The 19,925-nt window shown below is 39.6% G+C and overlaps 1 protein-coding gene and 1 long non-coding RNA gene across 4 annotated transcripts; both read left to right on the top strand.

Moving 5' to 3' along the window:
• Positions 1-6,104: 6,104 nt before the first annotated feature.
• On the top strand, positions 6,105-7,113 carry LOC137188785 (uncharacterized). Its single transcript, XR_010929517.1, has 3 exons — positions 6,105-6,238; positions 6,337-6,392; positions 6,520-7,113. It is a non-coding gene; the product is annotated as an uncharacterized lncRNA (long non-coding RNA).
• A 9,517-nt stretch (positions 7,114-16,630) lies between these two features.
• Positions 16,631-18,942, top strand: LOC137188783 (uncharacterized). Of its 3 annotated transcripts, none has more exons than XM_067598382.1 (6): positions 16,631-16,695; positions 16,814-17,119; positions 17,219-17,569; positions 17,786-17,890; positions 17,989-18,044; positions 18,172-18,942. In XM_067598382.1, the coding sequence occupies exons 1-6, from the start codon at positions 16,653-16,655 to the stop codon at positions 18,301-18,303; spliced, it is 993 nt and encodes a 330-aa protein (XP_067454483.1). In that variant the 5' UTR covers positions 16,631-16,652; the 3' UTR covers positions 18,304-18,942. The 3 variants fall into 3 exon arrangements, with proteins under 3 accessions (XP_067454483.1, XP_067454482.1, XP_067454481.1); XM_067598381.1 differs by having other exon boundaries at positions 17,753-17,890; XM_067598380.1 differs by having other exon boundaries at positions 17,750-17,890.
• Positions 18,943-19,925: the final 983 nt, after the last annotated feature.

Genomic DNA, 19,925 nt, shown 5'->3' with positions numbered 1-19,925 from the left:
AACGGGCCGATTGCATGGCTTCCAGTCGCTAATTCAAAGCATAGAAAAATTAATACAGTTGATGTGAGGTGTGAATGAGTATATACACCAACAACATGAAAGAACTAACATTATATTATATACAGATGTTATAAATAATTAATACTCTGACAGTTAATAGATATTTTTTTCTCATTTCAAGTAAAATAAGGGCTGCATTTAAAAAATAAAACAATGTGCATCCTAAAATGAAGTGGATCAATCGTATTGGTCTCTTAAAATGTTTCTATTTTCTGTCTGGAAGGCATAGTGGGTATGTTTGCTCCAAAGATTTGTGCTTTGTCTGTTGGGGCTCTCCACAATCGCCACATTCTCGGATCATATGAGACAAACTGGCTTTGAACTGCCCGTTGGAAGTATTTACTTTGTTTTACGCGCATAACTACAGTCATTATGTATTGTGTTCTGAGCGCTTCCAAAACGCGGGTGACCTACACTCCACCATGTACCTGAACGCCTCCTGTGTAGACACAACAGTTGACTCACTGCTGCTACTGCTGCTGCTAAATGTGCTGCTCACGCTGTGTTTGCTCAAAAGATTTGTACTTTGTCTGTAGAGGCACTTCACAATAGCCACGGTCTTGGAACATATGAGACAAACTGGTTTTGAACTGCCTGTGGAAGTATTTCCTTTGTTTTACGCACGTAACAGTCATTGTGTATTAAGCAATTTAATGGTAATGATGATAATCCCTGATAATGTGAAGACCGCAAATATTTGGTTTCAATCACTGCTAAGTCTTATGGCTGTACCAGTTACTACCACTCCAAAATACTAAAAGCCTTGATTGCCAACAACAGGATCTGGGCCTCACTCGGCTACGTGACCCTCTTCCTGTGTCGCTATTGATGCACTGAGTTCAGTGTTGGTTTCAGTTCATTTAGATTAACAAATAGACGCAGACAGAAACTAAACCAAAAGTTGCTTCAAACAGTAGCATGCTATTCTCATACGTCCATATCTCTACTCTCATCTCCTGGTGTCTGCTCTCTAATATGTGACAGACACATATTAGATAAGACCTGCCCTCTTGAAGCTTAGCAACCTATCACAAATGACAAATGGCAACCTGTGACCATGACATATGAATATGAAAATAGAGCTTATAACTAAATACAGGTAAAAGAAACTGCATTCCTGTAGGCGTTTGTTTGAGTTCAGGTGGTCAGAGTTCGGGGGTTCTTGGTAAATCTGATATTAACTGTACTGAAAAAAACACTGCAGGGTTAATGGTAAACAAGTAATAACCTTCACTAATCTTGTAAGCAGCCTGGATAGTTAGCATATCTGGATAGATAGCATCACAAACTTCTTAAACACATTATGACATAATAATTAAAGTTATATGTTAACAGTAACCTGCTACATTGATGGTCAGTTGTCCATGTTGAAACATCCCAGCTCATACTGTTGATACTTGTCATAGGCCTATGTATATTTGGTTGTTGTTCAGGACCACTGACCAACTGTCAAGTCTAGTTTTTGTCTTTGTAAGGCTGCATTCACACCAAATGTATATATATATATATATATATATATATATATATATATATATATATATATATATATATATATATATATATATATATACACATACACATATATATATACATATACATATATATACACATATATATATATATATATATATATATATATATATATATATATATATATATATATATATATATACATAAATTCACACACACACACACACACAGTGAATTTGTGTGTGAATTTTGATATATACATATATATATATATATATATAGAGAGAGAGAGAGAGAGAGGGAGAAAGAGAGAGAGTAGACAGAGAGATTGGTGAATTATCATGTGTACATATGGATTAAGTCAACTTTGACTTGGTAGCCACTCCTTCCCTTCCTTTCATCTCCCTTCCCTCCCCTTTCTGTTCCCTCCTTCCCTCTGCTGTCCGTAACCGTGGAGCGGCCCATGCCAGAATGAAAAACGCCGACAGTCCCACGCAGAAGCCCTGCATGTAGGGAGAGCAGCAGCACTGTAGTGACTGTTAGTGGGAGAGAGCATCATATCAGCACGGGTTATGTTCAACAGCACCCCACCTGAATGTGTCAGTGGAGTTCACTGGCCCCTCCCACCACTGTTCATGTTCATGTGTTCTGCTGTGTTGAAAATGTTTTAATAAAGCAAATGACATTTTCCATCAAAGAGCAAAATCCTCCACCCTTCCCTCTACCACCTCTCAGGCCCTCCATGACACTGTGATGATAGCGGCCCAGCCTGCTTCATTCAGCTCATCACAGAGGCTGTGTAAGAGTGCACAGCCTCTGAACGAGTGCAGAAAGCACTCGTTCAGCTGGCACCCCTGCCTCTCTTCCCACCGTTAGGGAAGCAGATGGGGGGCGGCCTCATTCAACTACGTGCTATGCTATCCGGGAAAAGCTCAGCGCCAAGACCATGCACGAGTGCTATGTTAGGCACGATGTTGTGAGAAAGAAACACATCCCACCCGACACAGTGACACAGAGAAGCAGATCTGTCTCTCACTGTGCTCCCTGGCATCATCAATTAGACCAGCTAGCACAGCTCATCTCTCCAGCTAATGGTGATGAGTCTAACGGTGATGCATCTAATGGTGATGCATCTAGCAATGTTACCTCTTCACTGAGGAATAAAGCTTTGTGCACACTCATTGGGCGGGGAGAGGACACTACATGTCTACTTAGTGTCAACACTGTCTCCCGCTGATCTTGTCGTCATCCCTCATGGGACCAGCACACACAGCTTATTTCTCGGGTTAATGATGGCGTGGCCAGCAGCATTATCTCCCCCTTAAGGAGTAAAGCAACAGGCTCACACACAAACCAAGGAGAGGAGACGTCATGTCTGTTTCACTCAGGGGTGCCGACTTCACGTTAAGAGGCAGCCCTCTGGCAAACGAGTGGGGGCTGCACCCCGAGGTGGTGCAGCAGGTTTGGAACCGGTTCAGGAGAGTGGATGTGGACCTGTTTTCCAGTCCAAACAACACCCACTGCCCGCTCTGGTTCTCCTCCAAGAGGATCCATCCCTGGGAGGGGATGCGTTTGCATGTGCGCCTTGGCCGGGAGGCTGCTTTACATCTTTACTCCTCTTTGTCTCATTTCCCCTCTGTTGGAAAGAGTGAGACAAGAGCAGCTGTCAGTCATCCTGATAGCCCTGGACTGCCATTCAGTGCTGTGGTAAGCAGAGATGACCCAGATGTTGGCAGCCAAGCCCTGGCCCATCCTTCAAGTTTGGGGGGCTCTGTCGCAGGAGGCCGGCTTGTTAGGTGCGCTGCCCACATTGGGCCAATCTCTCGAGACTTGGCTCCTGAGAGGGACAGACTGACAGACAGATGGTGAAGACCAGTCCAGGCAGCGAGAGCAGGATCCACCATTGCTTGCTACAAGCAAAGTGATTGGGATTCAAACGCTGGTAAAGCCTTGCATTAAAAAAAGCAGGGGGATAGTGCAGGTGTGTTACTTTAGATAACAGAGAGATGATGAAATACAATCCTGGAGCTCATTTCACAAAGTGTGCAATATGCAAGCTGAAATTTGCAACATTCCCTCTCTTTAATTTGGACACATTTCACTCAGCGTCATGTTTGCGACCCATGCGTGATAACTAAATGTATCTTCAATTTTGTAAGCAACAAGAATTTGTGTAATGTGATGCAATGATGAATGATTTTACAGCCCTGGAAGGTTGAGCCAGGTTCAGCTTTTTTGCCAGACCACTTGCGTCAGCACCTTCACAATGGTCTCATTCAAAAGAATGATGGTCTCAACCAGATCCTTGTGGCATCTTCTCACAGCAACTATCATTAAAAAGCAAAAACCCCTGTCTACTCCTGTAAATGGTTGTGATGATACAATCATGTAATGTTATTGCATTTGCCTTGATGAACAGGTCAAACAGTTGTGCTCAGTTGTGCTCAGACTTCAGACTGAGAGTGGGACAGGAAGAAGAGCCCCTTTTGAATTCACACCTTATGCACCAATGCAGCACAACCAGTGACATCGTAGTTTTTATTCCATACATTTGTCGTCCTTCTCAAAACCTCATGCCTACATTACCCACAATGCAAATTGACTTGATTCACTTGACTGTGCAGATCAGGGTGCATTATGCAAGTAGTGGTTAATGTAGCCTTTAGCCACTAGGCTCAAGCAGAGATGAGCAGCTGGCTACAGAGGCCTGGTAAATTCACTTCTTTCTAACTCCACAGCCTGAGAATTTTTTCATTTTCAAACCTAGTAGTCTTCAGCCCCAACTGATGCTGACTCAAGTGACATTACTTGAGGTAATTTATGAAACTCTGTGAAGCATCCCCTGCAGCCACAAAACGCTTTTTATACAAACTTTTTTCACACATGAAGTAGTACTCCCCAACACATGTAAACAGATTTTGATGTGTAAAATTGGTGGAATTCCCCTTTAAGGGAAATGGGGCACATATACTTGATACAGGACCCCACAGGATAAAATGATATTTAAGTTGGAGATATTTGTGTGTGGCTTCAAAAATTTGGATGGCATTTTCACACAAGCCTATCAGTAGAAAAGTCCATCTATATATTGACAGTGGGAGATTATTTCACATCAAGATCAAGTGAAATAAGAGCCATGATATTTAAAACAACTTTTCTTTGTTTTTGTACCTTATATTTACAGCAGAGATATTGTAAACAAAAGATCTGTCATGTTTACTGTAAGTGGCAGTTGTAGAAACCCACAATGAGAATCAAATATGAGATGAGAGGGGTTCATGCTGGTTTTGTGTCACGTGTTTGGAAAGGTAGTCAAGATTATTTCCACTGTGGTACAGTGAAACATCAATGTAGTTAGAGGCCAATCAGGTTGCTCTGAAATTGTTCCCTCCCACTTGATATGATTACATTAAGGCGAATCCTCTTCTAATACAGTATGATTTAACTGCAGTCTCAAGTGGATTAACAGGAAAATGCTGATCATACTTTGTTTACTGCTGATGCACAGAGTTGGGCGTAAGTATATGTAGAAAGGTCAGATTTACTCCAGATATACAGTATATTTAAAGTATTGTCATCCTCTTACAGTAACTTAGGAGACAGTGTATATGATTCTTGTCTAATGTCTTCTCAGGATGTGCAGACGATCGGATCTATGAGACAAAGACTGTTCGTGTTGGAGGTTATGTGACAATGACATGTCCCCGCAAGACAGCTGGAACCATATTTTGGTTCAAACTTGTTTCTGAAAATGTGCCTCAGGTCTTCAGAGGACAATATGGCTCTGAGAATGATCCTCGCATTACAGCCAGAGCAGAAGCTGAAAAATTTGTTCTGCGTATTACTCAAGCAGAGCTTAGTGATACTGGAGTTTACTATTGTGTGACAACACCACAACAACAGTTGATATTTTTGAAAAGAACACATCTAAAAGTTGAAGGTAAATACATCAAAGCGTCTATCGTAATTTACATAAAATTTCCAGACTTGAACATATAAATTAATCTTTGAAGTTTTTATCCTTTTTTCAATTTCCAAGGACCAAGACCACATACAGATATCACTACAGTCCCTCCATCTGATCCAGTGCGTCCAGGAGACTCTGTGACTCTCCAGTGTTCAGTCCTCTCGGCAAACAAAACATGTCTAGAAGAACACAGTGTTTACTGGTTCAGTGCCAGTTTGGATAAATTTAACACCAGTTTTATTTATACTCATGAAAACAGTAATGATCGAAGTGAGAAGAGTCTTGACATTCAGTCTTTACAGAAATGCGTCTACAACTTCTCCAGGAACAATGTCAGCAGCTCTGATGCTGGGACTCACTACTGTGCTGTGACCACATGTGGGGAGACACTGAGTAGAAATGGAACAAAACTCAACACTGAAGGTAACTGCATCAAACAATATTACTATCTAATGTGGTAATTACCCTATTTATGTCTAGTTTGTATCCTCAATGTACTTTAACATCTTATTAAATAACATAAATAATAATTTTAAAAAATAATTAATTACACTTTTATTCATTCTAAACTTTCATTATTTGCTCCTTTTCATACTGCTTCAGCAGTCAACATCTGTGATTTGCAGGACAATACAGTTCTCTTTGTGCTGTGTGCTGCTCTGGCTCTCAGTCTGATTGTTATAGTCGTTCTCATTTATTCAATCAAGAAAATCAAGAAAAAATCTTGTGACTGTTGTAACGGTAAGAGAAGTCACTCATACATTGATTAATCAAACATATTTGGCAAAATTAGATTCAAATGATTCATATGAATGTTGTGTTTTTATTTTATAATACAGCTGCAGTTGATCTGCACACAAATACTGCAGCCAGTGGTGTTCAGCAAAGTTGGCAGGTAAAGTATACAAGCATAAAATGTAGCTGGAAAGCTTATCAGTATGTTTTTCTTTCTAAATAAATTTTGACATCTTCTATTTCACTTTTGACACATATATTTCTTATATGTTTTATATTATACTCAGAGAGACGAGGACTCATTGGTTTATTCTGCAGCAACCTTCACAAGCAAGAAATGCAAATCCAGGACAAGGGATAGAAAAACTGCAGAGGAAGATATCATCTACACTGATGCCAGTGCTCTCAGGTTGAATTAACAGTCTAAACACAAATTTGATGCTGATATAATGTTTATATGGCACATTGTATGGGAGATATACTGATGTACACATTTCAGCTCTTGAGTTGGTGAATGTTAAATAACCTGCAACATGTATTATATTTACCTTTGCCATTTCATTTATACATGTATATACTGTATATGTTTAAGGAAATGAGTTCTTGGTGATAGACCTATAGAGTAGGTGTCCCACATCTATGAATGTTTGTTTTATTGTGTGAGTTTTTATCAGAGTGTATATTTTGTATTTTTAAGTCTATTCATTTCCTCCATGACCCACATCTGTTTCAATGCCATGCCAAAGTATTGCATCAAAATGAATTGGTGGTTGTGTAGATGTGCTCTCTTCTTAATTAAGAAATATACATTATGACAACAGATACCAAACTAATGATTAAATTAAGAACACAACGTTTAACCTTTACTGCACTATTCTTTCCCAAACACTTTTTTACATTCTCATCTATCTTAATTTTAGCCATGATGTGTTTATTTTAAAAATCACAATCAGTGTAGTTTGCCTCTAGTTTAATAAAGTTTGACTGACTGACTGAATGTCTTGTTTAATGATGAACTAGCGCAGTGTCTGTTCAGAACGGGCCGATTGCTTGGCTTCCAGCCGCTAATTCAAAGCATAGAAAAATGAACACAGTTGATGTGAGGTGTGAATGAGTATATACACCAACAACATGAAAGAACTAACATTATATTATATACAGATGTTATAAATAATTAATACTCTGATAGTAAATAAATATTCTTTTTTCATTTCAAGTAAAATAAGGGCTGCATTTAAAAAATAAAACAATGTGCATCCTAAAATGAAGTGGATCAATCGTATTAGTCTCTTAAAATGTTTCTATTGTCTGTCTGGAAGGCATAGTGGGTATGTTTGCTCCAAAGATTTGTGCTTTGTCTGTCGGGGCGCTCCACAATCGCCACATTCTCGGATCATAAGAGACAAACTGGTTTTGAACTGCCCGTTGGAAGTATTTACTGTTTTAGGCACATAACTACAGTCATTATGTATTGTGTTCTGAGCGGTGACCTATACTCCACCATGTACCTGAACGCCTCCTGTGTAGACACAACAGTTGACTCACTGCTGCTACTGCTGCTAAATGTGCTGCTCACGCTGTGTTTGCTCAAAAGATTTGTACTTTGTCTGTAGAGGCACTTCACAATAGCCACGGTCTTGGAACATATGAGACAAACTGGTTTTGAACCGCCTGTGGAAGTATTTCCTTCGTTTTACGCGTGTAACAGTCATTGTGTATTATGCAATTCAATGGTAATGATGATAATCCCTGATAATGTGAAGACCGCAAATATTTGGTTTCAATCACTGCTAAGTCTTATGGCTGTACCGGTTACTACCACTCCAAAATACTAAAAGCCTTGATTGCCAACAACAGGATCTGGGCCTCACTCGACTACGTGACCCTCTTCCTGTGTCACTATTGATGCACTGAGTTCAGTGTTGGTTTCAGTTCATTTAGATTAACAAATAGACGCAGACAGAAACTAAACCAAAAGTTGCTTCAAACAGTAGCATGCTATTCTCATACGTCCATATCTCTACTCTCATCTCCTGGTGTCTGCTCTCTAATATGTGACAGACACATATTAGATAAGACCTGCCCTCTTGAAGCTTAGCAACCTATCACAAATGACAAATGGCAACCTGTGACCATGACATATGAATATGAAAATAGAGCTTATGACTAAATACAGGTAAAAGAAACTGCATTCCTGTAGGTGTTTGTTTGAGTTCAGGTGGTCAGAGTTCGGGGGTTCTTGGTAAATCTGACATTAACTGTACTGAAAAAAACACTGCAGGGTTAATGGTAAACAAGTAATAAGCTTCACTAATCTTGTAAGCAGCCTGGATAGTTAGCATATCTGGATAGATAGCATCACAAACTTCTTTAACACATTATGACATAATAATTAAAGTTATATGTTAACAGTAACCTGCTACATTGATGGTCAGTTGTCCATGTTGAAACATCCCAGCTCATACTGTTGATACTTGTCATAGGCCTATGTATATTTGGTTGTTGTTCACGTGTGGGCGTGTGTATTTGTGCTTTAGAACTCACGGCTTTGTTCTTGTTACTGCCGCCCCCCTCTTCTCTAGCTCCCTCGACCACTGCTGCTCTCTCTTGCTCCCTCCCTCCCTCACTCTCTCTCTCTCTCTCTCTCTCTTTCTCTGTTGTTGCTGCTGCTGTTTTTCCTGCTTTGCCAGATTTGGTGTAAATGCAGCCTAACCCCGTGTCTAGACAGCAAGTGTGTCAGACATGTTTTTCATGCGCATGTAATCTATGAAGCTGTCTGCACCAGCGTTCATTTATGCTTCAAGTCTATTTTCCTCCATTTTACACGCATCACCTGAACGCCTCCAGTGTAGACACAGATGGAGCACTCACTGCTGCTGCTGCTCATGCTACGTTTACTGTGTAGACACAGGGTGAAGCTGGACCTCTGGTCTTTGGGGTTTTTGATAGGAACACCAGCTTGTGTCACAGTCCAGACTCAATGAGCTAGACAAAGACAGAGGAACAAAACACAGGATTATAAGTAATTTGACCCATATGTTTTTCATAACTAAAATAAATTTAACTCAAAGTCCTCCTCCACTCAAAAATGTATTTTACTTATTGTTACAGTTGGATGTTTGAACTTTACTGTGCAAAATTATTTATGTGCAGAGTTTGATACTAGAAAGTTTGATGCTAGAAAGTTTGATACTAGAAAACTGTCAGAGGGAGAGTTTCTCTGTGATTAATTAAGAAAATTAAGAAATTAAGAAAGAGTAACAAGACTTTGTAGTCAACCCTTAAGGAGACAGGGAGCCAGTGCGGTGAAAAAAGAATTGGTGTTATATGTTCGTGTATTCGCACTCTCATCTGGCAGCACTGTTCTGAATGTACTGGAGCCTCTGGATGCTCCTGCCAGGGATCCCTGTTAAGAGTGCAATGCCGTAGTGCAGTCTTGAGGAGATAAAGGTCAGAACAAGTTTTTCTGCATCTTACAGGGTTAGAGAGGGGCAGAGTTTAGAGAGATTTCTGAGAGGGTAGAAAGAAGTTTTGCACAGACGTCTTAAATGGTCATCAAAAGTGAGCTGAGGGTCAGACCTAACACCCAGATTAGTGACTGAGGAGGAAAGGGGGATGTCCTGGCTGTCAGGTGAGATGATGTATGGGGGATGACTGAATCTGGTGTGGAGAGCCAATAAGGAGAGCTGCAATTTTGCTGCTTTTCAACTGGAGGAATATTCTGCTCATCCAGTCTTTATCTCCTTAAGACAAATGCTGAGGCATTACATGGCTGCAGAAGGGCTTGGGGCAGTTTTGATGTACAGCTGGGTATCATCAGCATAGCAATGGAAAGACATCCCGTGTCTGATCATGAGATGTCCAAGGGGGAGCATGTAGAGAGTAAACAGGATGGGGCCAAGAACTGATCTTTGCGGAACACCACAGGTGACAGGGAGCGGTCTAGACCTGCATCCTCCCAGTGAAACATACTCAGTCCTACCAGAAAGGTGACCAAACAAGTATTGACAAAATATCTATCTTCTCCCTAAATGCCCTTGTTTGAGCGTCGTCTGTAGGTACTCTATTCATTACATGGTGATTTTGTGATTTGCTTTTTCTACGATTAGTTTACTGCTAACCGAGCTACCCATTACACTAGCTGGAATTTTTAAATGTGGGAGTTGTAATCATCATGATAATGTTGTGAAAACCAATCATTTTTAAGATGGGAGTACATCTTACACATATCAAATGAGACACTTTGCCAATTGCAACACTACACATGTTGTTTATTGACTGGAGTGCCCCTGTGATTGTTTCTATTTAGGATGAACATAAAGAGGACTAAAAGACAGAATTGCTGAACAGAAAAATGCAGAAAATAAGCACAAAAAATGTTGATTATGCTATGGTTTCACATTATGTGCGAACGCGACGTGGCAACCCCAATACACTGAGAGTCATGGTGTTAGAAGTCATTGAAAAAGACACTATAGGAGGCAACCCACCTAAAATACTACTCCAACACAAGACGTTTTGCACTGTACACCTGAAAGCAACTAAATACACCGGTCCCAATGATTACTTCAGGAATATATATATATATAAATTCACACACACACACACACACACAGTGAATTTGTGTGTGAATTTTGATATATACATATATATATATATATATATATATAGAGAGAGAGAGAGAGAGAGAGAGAGAGAGAGAGAGAGAGAGAGAGAGAGAGAGAGAGAGTAGACAGAGAAATTGGTGAATTTATCATGTGTACATATGGATTAAGTCAACTTTGACTTGGTAGCCACTCCTTCCCTTCCTTTCATCTCCCTTCCCTCCCCTTTCTGTTCCCTCCTTCCCTCTGCTGTCTATTGATCATGCATCACTTCCTTGTTTTTGGCTTGCACATTTATAGAGAACTATCCTCCCACTCAACTCATTACTGTAATACACTATAGGTGTGTAAGCTACTGCTGACAATGACCCTGATAAAGGTCGACCCTATGTGGGTCACAAAACATATCCCAGACTATATCCCACCCATGTATTTCCCAACTGCACTATATAACAACGTGACTTTATAATGAGCTTTCATTTTCTGCACAGACTGAAGGTGGAGATGATCTGAACTATGCTGGGTTGCATTTCTCTAAAACAAAAGCTACAAGAGGTTGGAAGAAAAAAGAGTTGACTGATGAAAGTGTTTACGCTCAAGTTAAACGCTGACAACTTGAGGTTTGGTTAACAGGACTGACCTTTGACAGTCTATGTAAATAAATGTATTGGATTTCCTTCTAACTTTGTTGAGAGTGAGCATACATATATAAGTGCCCATATGCCTTTATGCATGTATACATATAGGCACATATCTTCATTTAGATGCCTATACATATATGCATATACATATCTAAATATATACATGCTCACATAATTGCTCTTTATGTTCTATGTTGTGTATTTACATTGTGGGGTGTTGTCCTAGAAATATTTACTCCATGTCCATTGTTTTATGAAAGAATAAATGTACATATTTGTTGATTTTTGAAACTTATTTAGGCTGATTACAGCCTACAATGTTTTTGTTTCACATTATTGCATTCTACTTTCTATATTAATTATACACATATAATTTGCAGCATATAAGATGTTACACAAAAAAGAGACACAATATTTAAGGCAGAGGTTGTCACTTCAGCTTTAAAATGCTTCATCTGTGTTGCAAGTTGTTTATTTGTTCAGGTTTGGAGGCAGTAACTACAGTAACTTATAGTGCAATAAAATGGGATATAAAATGGCATAAGTATGTAGAAAGGTCAGATTTACTCCAGATATATATTTAAAGTATTGTCATCCTTTTACAACAGAGGGCGAGACAGAGAGAGAGAGAGAGAAAGAGAGAGATAGCATTAGAAGGTGTATATGTTTCTTGTTTAATGCCTTCTCAGGGAGCAATCATTTGTGTAACATGATATGATGAAGGATTTACTGCTCAGGAAGGTTGAGCTAGATTCGTCTTTTTTGCCAGAGCACTTGCATCAGCACCCTCACAATGGTCCCATTCAAAAGAATAATGGTCACTGGTCTCACTCAGATCCACCTTCTCTTAGCAACTATCAATAAAAAGCAAAAACCTCTGTCTACTTCTGTAAATGGTTGTGATGATACAATCGTGTATTGTTACTGCACTTGCTTTGGTGAACATGTAAAACAGTTGTGCTCAAGCCCAGCTTCCTGAGACTTCAGACTGAGAGTGACACAGGAAGAAGGGCCCCTTTTGAATTCACACCTTATTTTTAAAGCCCAACCACAACAATGCTAAACTTTCCATACATCATTTCTTTCAGTAAACAGATTGTTACTGAGTGTATGTGTGTGTGTGTGTGTGTGCATGTGTGTCCGTGCGCGAAGAGAAAGTATAAAGTACATAGCAGGACACAAAGCACATAGTACAAGTACAAAGTATTCATCACAGGGCTTTTGAATTTTGTAACTGTTACTTCTCTTCCGTGCACTCTCTGTATATTTCACTGTGTATTTGTCTTATGCAGTGTCCAGGAATCCTTAATTTGACTGTAAGGTCATTTTTTGATGCCAGAGCTCTTTGTGTTGTTGTGCTGGAGAGCAATGTGTGTTCCTGTTTCTGTTCTAAGTAGGGTGCTATGTTAATTAAGTTGGTATTTTTACTGCAAGTGAAACGCTTATTTTTTGTCGTAGTTTTGTCATAAACATGCTGCCTCACAGCAGCAAGGTCTTGAGTTCACATTTCGGCCCTGATTCTATATTTGCAGAATTTAATTGTGATTTCTCCCAGGTTCTCTGCCCTCCCTTAGATCAAAACATGCAGTTGCCTAACCTTTACCATGTCTTAAACCGTGTTGGGCAAGTTACTGAAAAATAGTAATAAGTTACACTTACTTCTCTCAAAAAGTAATTGAATTACTTTACCAATTACTGCATATGAAAAGTAATTAGTTACAAGGTAACATATCTTTTGTGTTACTTTTAACGCAAAAGTGTAATGCGTCCCAAAATCTCAGATTTCAATCCGCTTCGTTTTCACCACAGCCCCAAATCAGTTCAGTTCAATCCTATTTAATTTCACAAATACAAAAGAACGGCAACTCAAAAGTCCACTCTGGGTTTTACCGCAGATCCACAACTCAAACCAGGAATAGCAGCAGCAGTTCAGTGCCAGGTATTATTTACAATATATAATGTTATAACTCCAGAGACAAGGCTTCTGTTTTATCACAAGTTGGCTACAATGACATGGACTTTACAACGCGGCTCTGAGACAAGGAAAGGTCAGATGATGTCGTGTTTGTGTTGTGTGTGTGTTTGTCTGCATTTGTCCACAAAGTCTGCCCAGAACTTGGGTGTCATGATTGATGACCAACTAACCTTTAAGGTTCACGTGGCTTCAGTCACTCGATCGTGTCGATTTGCCCTGTACAACATCAGGAAGATCAGACCCTACCTGTCTGAGCTTGCAGCACAACTCTTGTAATATCACGTATCGACTAATGCAACTCCTTACTGGCAGGCCTCCCTGCATGTACACTCAAACCTCTGCAGATGATCTAAAATGCGGCAAGCTTTAATAGCAGGATAAGTTTAGTTGAACAAATTGACTGTTTTAGTTGCTTGTTAATGGGCTCGTGTCTGAAAATGTGTATTTTATGTGTGTTTTCAATGATGCAACCATAGATGAAGTATACACTGAAGTATACTTCAGCAAGACAATCGTGTGATGCAGTCACATGACTGTGTCAGTGCTTCAAGAGGCCTTCTTCTAGCCAGAGAGGTGACGAGGTGTATCGTCGCAACACCATGGCAAGGAGGAGAGCACCGTCAGCACCATCAGCCACCTCCCAGACCACCTCAACAGAGACACCGCAGCACTGGCCCTCCCGTAACCGTGGAGTGGCCCATGCCAGAACGAAAAACGCCGGCAGTCCCACGCAGAAGCCCTGCATGTAGGGAGAGCAGCAGCACTGAAGTGACTGTCAGTGGGAGAGAGCATCATATCAGCACGGGTTATGTTCAACAGCGCCCCACCTGAATGTGTCAGTGGAGTTCACTGGCCCCTCCCACCACTGTTCATGTTCATGTGTTCTGCTGTGTTGAAAATGTTTTAATAAAACAAATTACATTTTCCATCAAAGAGCAAAATCCTCCACCCATCCCTCTACCACCTCTCAGGCCCTCCATGACACTGTGATGATAGCGGCCCAGCCTGCTTCATCCAGCTGATCACAGAGGCTGTGTAAGAGTGCACAGCCTCACTCGTTCAGCTGGCACCCCTGCCTCTCTTCCCACCGTTAGGGAAGCAGATGGGGGGCGGCCTCATTCAACTACGTGCCATGCTAGCCGGGAAAAGCTCAGCACCAAGACCATGCACGAGTGCTATGTTAGGCACGATGTTGTGAGAAAGAAACACATCCCACCCGACACAGTGACACAGAGAAGCAGATCTGTCTCTCACTGTGCTCCCTGGCACCATCAGCTATTAGACCAGCTAGCACAGCTCATCTCTCCAGCTAATGGTGATGAGTCTAACGGTGATGCATCTAATGGTGATGCATCTAGCGATGTTACCTCTTCACTGAGGAATAAAGCTTTGTGCACACACATTGGGCAGGGACAGGACACTACATGTCTACTTAGTGTCAACACTGTCTCCCGCTGATCTTGTCGTCATCCCTCATGGGACCAGCACACACAGCTTATTTCTTGGGTTAATGATGGCGTGGCCAGCAGCATTATCTCCCCCTTAAGGAGTAAAGCAACAGGCTCGCACACAAACCAAGGAGAGGAGACATCATGTCTGTTTCACTCAGGGGTGCCGACTTCACATTAAGAGGCAGCCCTCTGGCAAACGAGTGGGGGCTGCACCACCTCGGGGTGCAGCCCCCACTCGTTTTCTTTCCCCAAGGTTTTCTTTATGTTAATTAAGTTGGTATTTTTACTGTTAGTGAAAAGCTTCTAGTCTAGTCTCTCTGTCATAAACATGCTGCCTCACAACAGCAAGGTCTTGAGTTCACATTTCGGCCCTGATTCTTTATTCACTGAATTTAATTGGGCTTTCTCCCAGGTTCACCTCCCTCTCTCAGATCAAAACATGCAATTGCTTCACCTTAACCATGTCTTAACTATGCTGTAAAAAATGGCATTGAACATTTGAAGTCAACATTGTCTTCATCATTGATGTAATCTTGGGTGTTTGTGAAAAGACTCAAAATCAAGACAATAAATTCAGACAATCTATTTCAGGGATTTTAGAAACCAGGTCACATCCCCCCATAAATATGGTAGTGCTACAGTGAATGACAGTGAGACAGAGCAAGATGTACAAAACAGTACAATGTACTGTATTGTGCTAAAAGAGTAATCCACTGAATTAGTATTGCACTCATAACATTATCAGACTCTCGACGGATAGTTAAAAAAAAAGGATGACAATTGATGCAGCACAACCAGAGATATCGTATTTTTTATTCCATACATTTGTCGTCCTTGTCAAAACCTCATGCCTACATTACCCACAATGCAAATTGACTTGATTCACTTGACTGTGCAGATCAGGGTGCATTATGCAAGTAGTGGTTAATGTAGCCTTTAGCCGCTAGGCTCAAGCAGAGATGAGCAGCTGGCTACAGAGGCCTGGTAAACTCACTTCTTTCTAACTCCACAGCCTGAGAATTTTTTTCATTTTCAAACCGAGTAGTCTTCTGCCCCAACTGATGCTGACTCAAGTAACATTACTTGAGGTAATTTATGAAACTCTGTGAAGCATCCCCTGCAGCCACAAAATGCTTTTTATACAAACTTTTTTCACACATGAAGTAGTACTCCCCAACACATGTAAACAGACTTTGATGTGTAAAATTGGTGGAGTTCCCCTTTAAGGGAAATGGGGCATATTTATTTGATACATGACCCCACAGGATAAAATGATATTTAAGTTGGAGATATTTGTGTGTGGCTTCAACAGCTTGGATGGCATTTTCACATAAGCCTATCAGCAGAAAAGTCCATCTATATATTGACAGTGGGAGATTATTTCACATCAAGATCAAGTGAAATAAGAGCCATGATATTTAAAAAAAACTTTTTTTTGTTTTTGTACCTTATATTTACAGCAGAGGTATTGTAAACAAAAGATCTGTCATGTTTACTGTAAGCGGCAGTTATAGAAACCCACAATGAGAATCAAATATGAGATGAGAGGGGTTCATGCTGGTTTTGTGTCACTTGTTTTGAAAGGTAGTCAAGATTATTTCCACTGTGGTACAGTGAAACATCAACGTAGTGAGAGGCCAATCAGGTTGCTCTGAAATTGTTCCCTCCCACTTGATATGATTACATTAAGGTGAATCCTCTTCTAATACAGTATGATTTAACTGCAGTCTCAAGTGGATTAACAGGAAAATGCTGATCATACTTTGTTTACTGCTGATGCACAGAGTTGGGCGTAAGTATATGTAGAAAGGTCAGATTTACTCCAGATATACAGTATATTTAAAGTATTGTCATCCTCTTACAGTAACTTAAGAGACAGTGTATATGATTCTTGTTTAATGTCTTCTCAGGATGTGCAGACGATTGGATCTATGAGACAAAGACTGTTGGTGTTGGAAATTATGTGAAAATGACATGTCCCCGCAAGTTAGCTGAAACCTTGTTTTGGATCAAACTTGTTTCTGAAAATGTGCCTCAGGTCTTCGGAAGAGTATATGGCTCTGAGGATGATCTTCGCATTAGAGCCATAGAAGAACCTGGAAAATTTGCTCTGCGTATTAAAAAAGCAAAGCTTAGTGATACTGGATTTTACTATTGTATGAGAACACTACAACAAGAGTTGACATTTTTGAGAGGAACACATCTAAAAGTTGAAGGTAAATACATCAAAGCGTCTATCGTAATTTACATAAAATTTCCAGACTTGAACATATAAATTAATCTTTGAAGTTTTTATCCTTTTTTCAATTTCCAAGGACGAAGACCACATACAGATATCACTACAGTCCCTCCATCTGATCCAGTGCGTCCAGGAGACTCTGTGACTCTCCAGTGTTCAGTCCTCTCGGCAAACAAAACATGTCGAGAAGAACACAATGTTTACTGGTTCAGTGCCAGTTTGGATAAATTTAACGCCAGTTTTATTTATACTCATGAAAACAGTAATGATCGAAGTGAGAAGAGTCTTGACATTCAGTCTCTACAGAAATGCGTCTACGACTTCTCCAGGAACAATGTCAGCAGCTCTGATACTGGGACTCACTACTGTGCTGTGACCACATGTGGGGAGACACTGAGTAGAAATGGAACAAAACTCAACACTGAAGGTAACTGCATCAAACAATATTTCTATCTAATGTGGGAATTACCCTATTTATGTCTACTTTGTATCCTTAATGTACTTTAACATCTTATTAAATGACATAAATAATAATTTAAAAAAATAATTAATTACACTTTTATTCATTCTAAACTTTCATTATTTGCACCTTTTCATACTGTTTCAGCAGTCAACATCTGTGATTTGCAGAAGGACAATACAGTTCTCTTTCTGCTGTGTGCTGCTCTGGCTCTCAGTCTGATTGTTATAGTCGTTCTCATTTATTCAATCAAGAAAATCAAGAAAAAATCTTGTGACTGTTGTAACGGTAAGAGAAGTCACTCATACATTGATTAATCAAACATATTTGGCAAAATTAGATTGAAATGATTCATATGAGTGTTGTGTTTTTATTTTATAATACAGCTGCAGTTGATCTGCACACAAATACTGCAGCCAGTGGTGTTCAGCAAACTTGGCAGGTAAGGTATACAAGCATAAAATGTAGCTGGAAAGCTTATCAGTATGTTTTTCTCTCTAAATAAATTTTGACATCTTCTATTTCACCTTTGACACATATATTTCTTATATGTTTTATATTATACTCAGAGAGACGAGGACTCATTGGTTTATTCTGCAGCAACCTTCACAAGCAAGAAATGCAAATCCAGGACAAGGGATAGAAAAACTGCAGAGGAAGATATCATCTACACTGATTCCAGTGCTCTCAGGTTGAATTAACAGTCTAAACACAAATTTGATGCTGATATAATGTTTGTATGGCACATTGTGTGGGAGATATACTGATGTACACATTTCAGCTCTTGAGTTGGTGAATGTTAAATAACCTGCAACATGTATTATATTTACTTTTGCCATTTCATTTATACATGTATATACTGTATATGTTTAAGGAAATGAGTTCTTGGTGATAGACCTATAGAGTAGGTGTCCCACATCTATGAATGTTTGTTTTATTGTGTGAGTTTTTATCAGAGTGTATATCATGTATTTTTAAGTCTATTAATTTCCTGCATGACCCACATCTGTTTCAATGCCATGCCAAAGTATTGCATTAAAATGAATTGGTGGTTGTGTAGCAGTGCTTTCTTCTTAATTAAGAAATATACATTATGACAACAGATACCAAACTAATGATTAAATTAAGAACACAACGTTTAACCTTTACTGCACTATTCTTTCCCAAACGCTTTTTTACATCTTTTTTACATTCTCATCTATCTTAATTTTAGCCATGATGTGTTTATTTTAAAAATCACAATCAGTGTAGTTTGCCTCTAGTTTAATAAAGTTTGACTGACTGACTGAATGTCTTGTTTAATGATGAACTAGCGCAGTGTCTGTTCAGAACGGGCCGATTGCTTGGCTTCCAGCCACTAATTCAAAGCATAGAAAAATGAACACAGTTGATGTGAGGTGTGAATGAGTATATACACCAGCAACATGAAAGAACTAACATTATATTATATACAGATGTTATAAATAATTAATACTCTGACAGTAAATAAATATTCTTTTCTCATTTCAAGTAAAATAAGGGCTGCATTTAAAAAATAAAACAATGTGCATCCTAAAATGAAGTGGATCAATCCTATTGGTCTCTTAAAATGTTTCTATTTTCTGTCTGGAAGGCATAGTGGGTATGTTTGCTCCAAAGATTTGTGCTTTGTCTGTCGGGGCGCTCCACAATCGCCACATTCTTGGATCATATGAGACAAACTGGTTTTGAACTGCCCGTTGGAAGTATTTACTTTGTTTTAGGCGCATAACTACAGTCATTATGTATTGTGTTCACATTGTGAAGACTGCAAATATTTGGTTTCAATCACTGCTAAGTCTTATGGCTGTACCGGTTACTACCACTCCAAAATACTAAAATTGCCAACAACAGGATCTGGGCCTCACTCAACTACGTGACCCTCTTCCTGTGTCGCTATTGATGCACTGAGTTCAGTGTAGGTTTCAGTTCATTTAGATTAACAAATAGATGCAGACAGAAACTAAATCAAAAGTTGCTTCAAACAGTAGCATGCCATTCTCATACGTCCATATCTCTACTCTCATCTCCTGGTGTCTGCTCTCTAATATGTGACAGACTTCACTAATCTTGTAAGCAGCCTGGATAGTTAGCATATCTGGATAGATAGCATCACAAACTTCTTTAACACATTATGACAGAATAATTAAAGTTATATGTTAACAGTAACCTGCTACATTGATGGTCAGTTGTCCATGTTGAAACATCCCAGCTCATACTGTTGATACTTGTCATAGGCCTATGTATATTTGGTTGTTGTTCAGGTGTGGGCGTGTTTATTTGTGCTTTAGAATTCACGGCTTTG

The sequence above is a fragment of the Thunnus thynnus genome, chromosome 9 (genome assembly GCF_963924715.1).
Source record: "Thunnus thynnus chromosome 9, fThuThy2.1, whole genome shotgun sequence".
NCBI classification, from domain to species: domain Eukaryota; kingdom Metazoa; phylum Chordata; class Actinopteri; order Scombriformes; family Scombridae; genus Thunnus; species Thunnus thynnus.
Note: the sequence above shows the minus strand (reverse complement) of the source record. Positions and strands in the feature narration are given on the sequence as shown.